At 36.2% G+C, this 12,074-nt stretch overlaps 1 protein-coding gene across 1 annotated transcript in view; it reads right to left on the bottom strand.

Moving 5' to 3' along the window:
- Positions 1 to 12,074, bottom strand: part of LGR5 (leucine rich repeat containing G protein-coupled receptor 5) — a 92,675-nt gene that overhangs the window by 45,986 nt on the left and 34,615 nt on the right. The window contains exon 2 of the mRNA XM_053943908.1: positions 8,354 to 8,425. Within this exon, the coding sequence (XP_053799883.1) occupies positions 8,354 to 8,425 (72 nt within the window). The remainder of the gene's footprint in view (positions 1 to 8,353; positions 8,426 to 12,074) is intronic.

The following is a 12,074-nucleotide window of genomic DNA, read 5'->3' on the forward strand; positions in this document are numbered from 1 at the left end:
TGTGTGTGATACCTTCCTGAATTTTGTGCTAAAACACTAGTATGCAGAAAATTCCATTAAAATTAATGTAATCATGGACTGTGTCTCTTATACCTTGTGTAGAGATAAGAAACTCTCTTTTGTAATTTGAAACTTCTTTCTTAAAAGGCTGATCTGCCTCCTCCAACTGCCATAATTGTTCTGAATACCTGATAAAGATCCATGGTGAAATATCAGTCTCATTGAAGTCTGGGGAAAAAATTGTGCTGACACAAGTAGAAATGGGGCTCTCATTTGCATCCTGCCACAGTATCATATTTGCCAGCAATTTACTTCTCTCTGAGGAGATGCATCAATAACACTACTATCGATCCTAAATCTACAGCCCAATTTCTAATGCAGGAAATGGCTATTTGGGGAGGAACAACATGGAAGTATAACAAGAAAACACAAATTTCCAAATCTTTTTCTAGAATAACTTGTTCTGGTATAAAAAATTGCCTTTGTTCAAGGAAGAATTTACTAATCTTGAACCTTGCCTCAATTTTGTTTCCTGGCAAACTAAAGGTACACAGGCCCACAACTACACATATATTTACTCCACTTATATAAATATATAGCCAATATATAATTTATATATTTTTATTTCTAATTTTCTTCAGTTTACATATACATCGACAAATAGGTAACATGAAACATTCCTGCTACTTACATCAAAAAAGCTTTGACAATATGGATATTCATATAGTACTTAACCAAAGTCAACTAAAACTTTGAGATAACAGTTTTGATTTTATATGTATTAATGATTATTCTCAGACTAACGCAATAGAAATGTATGAATTAATAGGTGATTAATTACAGTGTTAATAATTCATGGATGATATCAGCACATATTTCAAAATGGTTTTTCAGAGGTACTTTGCTAGCCTAGGAATTTAAATGTTAGTCTGTATTCTAATTAGCTTTTTAATTATCTTTTTATATTTCAATCTGTCATGTTAATTAAAACTATAAAATTACTATAATATAAAACAAAATGTGAGTCAAATGATCTATTAAAAATCTGATGCTCAGAGAGATCAAAGAAGAAAATGTAAAGATATTCTCCTTTCTTTAAATAAGGGGAGAAGAGTGTGCAAGTCATAATTGTGCTGTATGTTACGCTTATTGCTACTTAGATTTTAGTTGGAAATTCAAATATAACACAGTCTGCTCTTGCTTTAGGGCCTAATTGACTTTTAAAATGCATGTGCCAAATTCTCATAGGATGTAAACTGGAATAACTCCAACAGACCTAAAGCAGTTGGAATGAAATCAGTGTGTATTTGATCTTGGACTGGCTTTGATGAAACAGATCATAGATTTTTGTCAGTTAAGAATATGGTTCAAAACATACTGTTTCTTTCTCCACTTAAAAAAGGCACAGACTCTTTCTGCATCTGGCATGGTTGTGATCCAATCAGTGCTAAAGACAGCTGATCTGTTCCTTTGTGAAGCTATCCCTAGCCAGCACTGACAACAGGTCCTTCTGCTGAACAGGTATCCAAGTACCTGCCTTCCAAGGACAACTGTCAGGAGGGACTCCAGCACCAGCCAGGACATCCCACATGATTCCTGGCAGTGGATCCCATGGATACATTCATTAATAGGCAGCACTTCTGTGTTTGAAGAATGTTGTCACCAAATCACAACTCTCAGAACTATCTTAAAATTGTTAACATTTCTTTCTCAGTATTTAAATGTTACAGCAAGATGGAGCAATAAATGGTGGATCATATACATAATATTTCCTAGGCTGGGTCTCCCAGGTGTCATTCACATTTCTGATGCTGGTTTTGGTTTTATCCCAGTAGTGTCAGTATCATCAGAAAAGGCAGGAAGTAATAATCATTAATAGCAGGAACTGACTGAAGTGTACTGCAGCACCATGCAGTATGATCAAACTGAAAATAATGAAAAATGTGTTGCCTGTTTAGTAATTTCAGTGTGATAGGCAAAGAACACAAATTGCGTAGATCCAGGTTTTGAGATTGCTGCTGTTTCCTGAGTGGTTCAATGAGGCAACAGCAATTAATGACTGGAGGAATTACATCTGCTCCTCTTTGGAAATTCAAATAAACAACTTAGAGGGAAGTATTTGATTCTACTGTGCTTGAGAACCTATTAGATATAAATGTGATGTGGTCTGAATTCCTTACCCATCATCCTAAGCAAGTAAAAAGAATTGACCCATGTAGGTACCAAAAGTTCTCACTGTGCTGAAATTAAGCAGTCTACAAACAGGCTGAACTTCCACTGACAAAAGAAAGGAAATTATTTCTGCATACTTGCAACTGCAGTACACACAGAATGTGTAAGACTTAAATTAAAATCCTGCCTGAGGATCTACAGATATATAGTACGCTTCACCCTAGTTTAATTAAGTGTAATGTCACTATCTGTATTGATCGCAAAACACAAAAAGCACTTCCAGTGACTCTTTTTGATGTTCTAAACTAATGAATATTGCTGAATAATAAGTTACTACTACCAGAAAGCATTTATAAGATGCAAGCCAAAACCAAACTTCAACAGACATTCAATAAGAGTAACACAGCAGCACTGACAAGGTTTCTTGGATATCAACCTAGAACATTTATTGCTTCTGCTTGCAAGCATACTTGAATGTTTTCAGTTTTCTTCTACCTTTCTCCTACCCCACCATCTCCCCTTCTTCCCTTTACCCCACAGATGCACAGCAGTTCCAGTGTCAAGGTTGCTCTGCGCAATTTGCATTAACATTTCCAGAATAATTATCTGTCAGCACAAGCTATTCAACAAACAATGCAGGCAGCTCTGATTTAGCAAGGCATTTGCTCTGTTGTTTTTCTCTCTCTCTCTTTTTTTCCCCTCCCTGTTCCTCATCTTGTTATTCTTGATAAGATGGTAAAAAGAGCAGTTTGAAGGATGTCAGGTTGACACATCCACATGGGCGAGTTCTTTGTTGTTACTTGCTTTGGTGGCATCAAAGGGATGGCATCAAAGGCAGTGAGAGCACCAGAACACCAGGGCCCTTGCTTTGTGGATGTAAAGGTTACAAGTTGTTAGCTCATACAGTAGGAATCTTCTGTGCTTGAGTTTGCTCTTTTTTAGTAAACCTAAACTGTCCATGCAAAAACTAGGGGAGAAAACTTGTCATTGTTTCCAACTGATTAACTAGGTAAACATCTCCTTACTGTTTTTACCAACATATTTCAAGACAACTGGTGCACTTCCATCTGTCAGGACTTTGAGTGCATCCCTATATTAAAGCAAAGTTGGGAAACCACAGTCCCCAGGTATCAACAAAATTTGTATTGCAGCAACAGAATTTACAGTGTGCCATGGGCCATTTGCTGGGCTGGTGACAGACATTTCTCGTTGACAAACACCATGTACTGAACACAGTGACACAGTCTGATCTGCATGATGCACACATGAAGTGAAGAAACCAAATTTGCCATTTATACAAAGAAGCTGAATCCACAACTTGGGTGTTAGATTGTGCACAGCTCTGAAATTACCTAGGGGATCACAAGCCATTTAGTAGTGACAGCTCTTGAAACTTTAGCTGATGGAGGTGACACAAACCAATTTCCACCAGGACAAGCTCCACTAAACCCTGCAAGAACTGTAAAACTGGTATTGAAGTGACATTGGAATGTGTGGATAGTTTGAGACCCTAGATGATACTCTATTTTTATTTTACTTCTGCATGTCAGTTGCCAGCATTTTTACTCTTGCCTTAGGGGTTTTTCAATGTATGCAGATTAACCTTTAGGAAATATTTTAGTATTTAATGATAACGTTCCAAGATTGTTGAAGTAATTACATGATTCCCCCACTTTCTCAAAAAAGTTTTGGACTATAGCTGCAGCACTTTCATGTTTTCTACCAGCTTATGTTATAGTTAAAAGTACGGAATCTGTTTCCAATGCTAGTCCCAATGTGCCTACACCAGTACAAAACTAAAGACTGTACAGGACCTCAAGAGCAAATGCTTTCAGTCTTCAAAAATGTACATGACCAGAGATCTCAGTTCCACGACTCAGAGTCAGTGGGGCAAAGAACACCTAATTCCCATTAACCCTTTGAAAACCTCTTTGTAGCAAGAAAGAGCAAACAGAGGGAGAAATAAAAAGAAAAAACAAAAAACAACCAGGTCATAATGGATCATGCCTGGCAATTTAGGACTTTATTTTCACATATACAGTGGCTTCTTAACCACTTTTGAAGTGTAAAGGGATTTCAACACAAATCATGGTAAGATTCACATAATACACTTCTTCCATACTGTACCTGCCATTTTGCACTTCTGTTTTAGAGTAAATTGTACTTTTAAAGGCACTTTTGCCTAAGAGATCACTATAATAATGCCAAGACCAATCAATAAACTTTGAAGATATATTTATTTGATTTCAAGATGTGTGTCAGAAAACATCCTTGTGCTTGTATGTAGATTGCAAATTATTTGGGGTGACTTTATTACTTGATTTTGTAGAAAGAGGTTATTTGGGACTGTCCTGCTCTGTAGTAAAGTAATTATAATACAACAGTCTTTTGTTCTGTTTTACTAAAACACCCAATTTAAGTTGCTGAAAAATAGCAATTTACTAAATATCACTTGAAGCTTTGCTTATCTGTGGAATGTTCCTGTGTTTAAAATTAAAATGAAAGCCTTATATATGTGCATGTGTGGGTGTCTGTGCATATATTTATGCATATATATTTATATGTGGATATATATCTAGTTGGAGAGATTTTGTAGTTTGGTCTGATTCAAAGTTTTAAATTATTATTGGCTTTCTTCCTCACATTTCATTGAGACATTCATTTCTAAAAAAATAGTTTCAGGCACTGCTTTGAAGTGCAACTAATCACAAAATATTAGGTTTGCACTCAGATGTAGTTGCTTCTAAAACTGTTAAGAGTCCCACCCTTTAGATTTTTTAAAAAATCTTTTTTCCATTCATTACTCTAATTCATGGCTCTATTAGAACAGGCATTCTACACATCCTATATAATGACATATGTCTAGAAATAATCCACATGAGAGTGAGTCTTGGATTCAGTCAGACTGATAAATATCTGCAGTTATTTTGAATTTATAATGAAGAATTTGACTTAATAGTGTTGTACAAGTTCAAGCAGAGCAACTTGCTGATAATCAAGCATCTGAAGCATACTTCTTTCTTGGTGGGAGTTCTGTCATATATGCTTTAAGAGAAAATTAAGTCTGAAAGGCCCATCATTTTCACAAATAAAAGATTTTGCTCAGAATTCATTACTTTAAGAGTTAGAAAGTCTCAAGTACTTCAATGTTTCCCAAAATTTTCAGAGGAACATGCACCCAAAAAACACAATATGTTTTACTTTGGTGATCATAGTCTTTGGTTAAAAATAAGTACCGGTCATGATCATCAGGTTTACAAGAATGCTGCATGCAGAAATGTCTAACCTTGGCTGCAAAAGTGGATGAGATTCAGCCTGGAAGGTCAGAACTGGCTAAACAGACCTGTCTTATACGCCACTGCTTTGGAATCAAAACAATTAATTTAACAGTTTTAACAAAAGCTCAGTTCTTTCAGGATAATCACTTAATAGTATTGCCAAACCAGGCAGTGAGGATGTAACATCCCAGCTAAAATTCAGTGGTTCAGTTATAAGATGTTTTATCAGATGTTTGAACCAGATCTCTAATAAAAATAAAGGGATTAGTAAGACTTTTTTCAACACTAGAAAAACCCTAAAAGCTGCATTTCAATCTACTGTTATTGTGTTCTTCAAAGATCAGATAGACATTTCTAAGATGGATTTTAATTTTATGAAACAATGCTTTAGTAAAGATCTCATAAAATCTTACTTTAACAATGTCTGAATTATGGGCTAAGTTATGTTTTTCAAGAGTACCTTTTAACTGAGCCACACAAACAAAACATAGATTTCTCAGGTAAACTAGAAAAATCATGTGGATGGGAAAAAAATTTCAAATGTATAATCACTGCTCAAAAATTAATATATGGGAGCATGAGAACTACAATGGCTCTTCTCCCCCACTTCAAAACTGAATAAAATAAAAAATTCCCTTCCCATTGTCTATACATTTTTCTATATAATACTAGGCTGGATCATCTTGCTTCTGAACACCAAACAATCTCTCATCACAATGAGAAGTTGCCTCACATCAGTTGCCTCACATCTTCCAATGCTTCAGTTTTTTAAGCTTATTTTTAAAGGGAATACAAACTAGAAGGATTTCATGAAACTGCACTAAACTAATGAGAAATAGAAGTGATTGGCTGGTGTGAAACAAATGGAAGGATTCATTATGTATATGTAGAACAAAACATAGTAAAAAATAAATACCTTGCTGGTACTACCAGCAAAGAAAGACTGGAATTACTTAATTTGGAGCAGAGGCTTGTAAGAATAAAGATTTAATATTTCCAGTGAAAAAGGTAGGCCCAGCACAAGGAGAAGGCAAGAACACTTCAAAAGTCTTGATCAGGAAGATGATATACAGCACAAAACAGTTTCCAAGGCAGTGACTTAAGTCTTACAATTTGGGCCATTTAGCTGCCCAGGGAGGTGGAGTCACTGTCTCTGGAGGTGTTTAAAAAAATACTGGATGTGGCACTCCGTGCAATGGTTGAGTTCATAAGGTGGTGTTAGGTCATGGGTTGGACTTGATGATCTCAAAGGTCTTTTCCAACCCCACTGATTCTGTGATCCTGTGATTTAATCATAAAATGAAAGAGTGAAGGTAACCTGGATGTATTAGAATCTCCTTCCAGGAAAAGCCCAAACTTTTGTTTAAATTGTTTCCTTTAATGGCCAGAAAGCAATTGGGTTGGTAGGTTTTAGTAGAGTTATTACAATTGACAGGAGATTGGACAAGGAAATGTGAACATGATGAAGAACTCCACAAGCAGGGGCTTTGAGGCATGATTCAATCTATGTGCACTTAATATTGTTAACACTTGGTGTGTGACATCCCTCTGTGTTATGTTCCTGTTTGTTAAATTATTTGAAAGTTGCACTAATGGCAAGACAGATATTGATAACCAAAGAAAAGGAGTTAGTAAAGGAAGTGAGACAGAATAAAATTAAATAAAGCTTTCCAAATAGAAGTGCTGAGAGTAATAAAAATAAGACAGGAAAAGAAAACCTGCTTGCAAATAGGTTGTTGTCTGAAGTTAGCATACAAAATGGTTTCAATTTCTTTGGTTTGGTTTGGCTGGTTGTTGTTTTTGGGTTTTTTTTGGTAGATGCTGGCTGGAAAGACCAGATGGCAAAATTGAATTGAGAGTTAGCAAGGATACTGAAAGCTGTCAGTGTAATACCCACTTAAATTGCAGAGGACTGTACACCATTTTATAGCTTAAAACAGACCATATCTTTGCAAGAAGGGTAGCACCGTGACTTTGCACATCTTACATGGATTTTATGGCATGTTAGCAGCTAAGTGTGTTAAAAAGCAGGTTTTCAGTTCTAAAAACTGAAAAGCCACATTTCATAAAAGCCTATTAATCAATATTTAGCAGTACTCATGCAAATGCAGGTACCTGATTTTTTCCACAAGATCTATGGTGCATCAGTTAGAGAGTCTCCATCACTCCTCAGAAACCTACATTTTCTTTTAAGCCTGGGCCATTATAACTAGAGTCACTCCCAAATCCAGGTCTCATGAATGCACAATACTTTTCACTTTTGATTAGTCACAATCACTTCAAGCCAACATTCCTCTTTTGATGTTATGCTTGATCAGCTAGTTTTCGCAATGCACTTTTTCCCCACGGTGAATGCAGTAGATAGCATAACTAAGCTTTTTGCAGGATTCTGCACTCCACAGTCAGCCTTCAGGGATGCTAAGTTTAAGAGTAAGGAAACAGTAATTGAAAGTGATTAGGACAAGAAGTCTCCATACTATGAAATGTGGACTCAATTGTCCTTGACACTGGCAGAACAAGGCAGCAGGTTTTGGTTTTGATTACAGCTTTACTTGGGATTGTAATAAACATGAGCCAGTATTCAAACTTTTAATATCCTGCTGCTTAACTATTTCCAAAAAGCAATCCAGCTCTTTTAAACAGTCCTTGTTTAAAAATTTTAATTTGTTTGGCTCTGTCTCTGCTTAGAGAAGTTGTAGCCTCATGGTAACTCTTTTATAAGTTCATTTCCAGAATCACAAGCAATTGGTTTTTTTTCAACTAAGTGTTTCCGCATGTGCCAAAAGTGTCAGGCTGACAGCTTTCCTGCACCGTTTTATCTGGTTCCCACAGTAAGCATGAGAGACAAACACAGGAATGTGCCTAGTGCTGACTAGGCCCATCAAGGATACAATGATACTTACAGCTCTTCCAGGAAGCGGAGATTGTGCACAGGGTTTGAGGGCAGCTTAGTAATGTTGTTCATACTGAGATCACTGTAGGGGAAAACAGACAGAGACTTAATATGGCATGCCACAACTGTGGCATCCAGCTGTTCATTCCACACATTTTTAAGTACTACATTAATAAAAATTCGTTCCTCTGCCAGAATTGATGAATCATTATCTACTTAGCACGTTAAACATTCCTTTTTCATACAAACACAGCTTTGTCAAACCAATACAGGCTGTAGCATGTTCCCCATTTCCAGAGATTTTGGAGTGTTTTATCATGCTCTATAAATCAGCTAGAACACTAAACAATACTTTTAGTGGACATAATTTTAATAAACCACTGTACTGTATTAAAATGTACTTGGAGTAGTAAAGGAAAATCGCTGTGATTTTTGTTGTTGTAGTGCTGTAGTACACTTGGTTTACTAAACTAGACAGGCAAAGGCAAACAGATACAAAGTATCTGCATCATCCTTAACATTTTGTTAATATGGTAACACTTTGCTTTTGCCATACATCCTGTTGCATGGTCATACTGCTCTGCCTTGCCTCACACAGGCACATCAGGTGTCCCCAAAACCCAACTTGGCTTACAGAAATGACATATTTTCAAATAATAAACATTCCCTTTTTGAGTGCTCTTTTGTTACAGGTACTCAAATTGCATTAAATAAGTGAAATGAACCATAAAACAAGGGTGTAATGTGATCCTGCTCTGTAACACACTTCCTGGTGGGGTTCCATAGTAGTTCCTGGTACAGGAAACCACCAGCAATATCAGCTATGTCAGAGCTCATTCAATCTATATTTTAGACTAAATTTCATATAATACCCTTTGATTCTTTACTTGCCTTTTCATTGTTTTCCACTGTCTTCCCCATGCCCTACAGTATCATTATAATTGCTTTTCATTGAGTGCCAAGACTGTAAACAAATTGCGTAATAAAATTCTGTGTGGAAGATACAACTTACACAACTGCATCAAAATTTCTGTAGATTCTTAATATAAAATTAGGAGTGACCTGCATATTTTATGCAAGCATTATACAGTAATTTAAAACTTCCCACTACTTAAACAAATCTACACATTTGTGGCAGTGCTTATAGTTTCCAGCTACTTTGGGTACTATTTAGATAACTTTATTTCTTCCAGCTGTTGAGAGCTTACAAGGTAAATAAGTTATCTGTACTTTGGTGGGTAGGCATCCTATTCCTACTCCATCTAGTTCTCATTACTCACAGTCTGTTTCACATTACAGAATATATGCTTTTAGTCAGCATAATTAATTTAGATGTTTGATCTTTTGGTGAATTTTAAAATGTATAATTTAAAAACATACTTCACATAGAGATTTTAAAATAAAGGAAATGTGTTAATACTTTAGAACAATTATCAAATCAATACTGAATAAGGTTTCTGCATTCACTTAAAAATCAAAGTACAATTTGAGAAATGTGTACTTATTAAATTCATTTTTTACTGTAACACTTTATCACCTAATTCTTTCATACTGTTTAGCAGGTTATTGCCCTTTCACTTTGATAAAGGCTCAAAGGATTTATTCTGGCAAAGGAATAAAAACATGGATTTATTTGGCAAAAGAAAAACTCATCCAGGTAGTGAATTATATATTACCGAATATTAAGATAAACCAAATATTTTAACAAGATCATTTTGATTATGATATTTTCAACACATGTCTTAATGGGTTTTTGAAAACATGCCAAATCACATTTTAGACTTAAAAAGCCAGCCCTGGTGGAAGATGGGAATGATTCGTCTTCAGACACACAAGTATTTAGGGCATACTACAAACCCAGCACTAACCAGTGCTCTGGCTGATGAGACAAACCTGAAGTCTGCTTTTCTGGCATATTAACTTCTATTACTAGAAGGCAGTACTTGGCTGCTTTTATCGCCCACAGGACCCTATGACGAACCAGTCAGCAGCAGTTTACCCAGACCCTAACATCTTAAGAGGATTAGAGTAAGAGAAGGTGGTTTTCACTACATGCTTTGATGCCCAAGAAGAAAACCAACAATAAGTGCATTTTCCTTAATAACATCTTTAGACCCCAGAGGTGGATTTGGCAACAGTGAACTGCTATGTCCTATTCTCCTTTTTGGACTCCACTCGTGGTAAAGTCTGTATACTGCACCATACGATGGAGGAGAACCTCTCCTTTTTCCCAGTGTACACTGCAGCAATTTCTAACTATTTTTAAACCTATTAGTTAAATAATTTCCTTCTGTTAGATTGGTTATTTTTTCCCCCCACGTGATTCTTTTCTTGGAATATAACATACAAAGGTGTTTTTGTGCAACCAAACTACTAAACATTACCTATGCATATTTCACAGAATCATGGAATTATTTGGGTTGGAAAAGACCCTTCAGGTCATCCAGTTCTGCCATGCATTTATCACTAAACCATGTCCCTAAGTACCACATCTATGTATCTTTTAAATATTTCCATGGATGATGGAGGTAACAGGAATTATTCCCCAAGCTTGCTCAATAATCTCTTTTTAAAGTAGTTTTCAAGATACCAGCAACTAATACACAGGGCATTACAGTCTATGTTGGCAATGTGCTATTCTTGTAGCTGTAATGGTTTAAGAATATAAGGCAGACTACAGTAGTGAGAGGTAATGTATTTGATGAGGCTAGCTGACACAGTTGGAAAAACTGAGAAACTTTCAGGCACAGAAATCAAAGCTCTCTACTTCTTCCAGCTGTACCAGTTGGCTAAATAGGTGACATTATTTCTCCCTAAAAAACACACACTTCCCTTACACTGGCAAAGGAGTAGTTTGTCTGTGCTCACAGTTTTTAGATTCAGAGTATTCTTTTGTTTCAGAATTACCATGGATGCATTTAATCAAATTTTTGTTCACTGGAATGACTAAGGGATGCAAGTGTCATGGCACAAAGTTACTTCTTGGGGGGATGTTCAGAGAAGTTAGAGACAAACAAAAAGAGTTAATGCAATGCAATCAGTCACTGCATCTTGTGCGGACAATACAAAGTTTGGCTTCTGGACAGAAATTCCTCACAGTGCTCTAGAGATACATAAAGAAGGTTCTCAGCATTTTGGTTTGCTAGCATTTTGGACCATCCTGCCAAGAAGATGTGGTTAGGATGAGATTTACAGCCATTAGCTAGATCAAGCACAGCTAACAGCCAGAAACAGCTAGGTGGTAAACTCCATCATTACAACGAAAACCAGTAACAATTGCAGAGGATATGTCTTACATCCTGCACATATGATGGTGTCTTTCCTTCAAATGGGTTTTCTGATTTCTCCTTTCAGTGCTGGCCTGTAAAAATTAGCAATTTGCTCTCTCTAGGAAGAAGAAAGGCATGAAAGTTGGCTTACACATCAGCATTTGCAATGTAATGCTTAAAAATATTAAAATCAAGGTAATGGAACTTTAACTATCCTCAGCAGAATGGTTCTGATTTTGTATCAAATCTTGGTAGACTCTTACAAACTACAGTGATGAAAAACTTAGAAGTATTTGACTACTGAAAATGTTTAAATAACTCAGTGTAACAGAACTACTCCCATCTCCCAGCATCACAGCACATATAAATCCCACTGATGACAGGAGGAGCAATATGGTAAGAGTATACCCTAAATTTACAAATGCTCTGAATAGAGTCAGCCATAGTCCCATCTCGGTGAAA

This window comes from Vidua chalybeata, chromosome 5, assembly GCF_026979565.1.
Source record: "Vidua chalybeata isolate OUT-0048 chromosome 5, bVidCha1 merged haplotype, whole genome shotgun sequence".
Taxonomy (NCBI): Eukaryota; Metazoa; Chordata; class Aves; order Passeriformes; family Viduidae; genus Vidua; species Vidua chalybeata.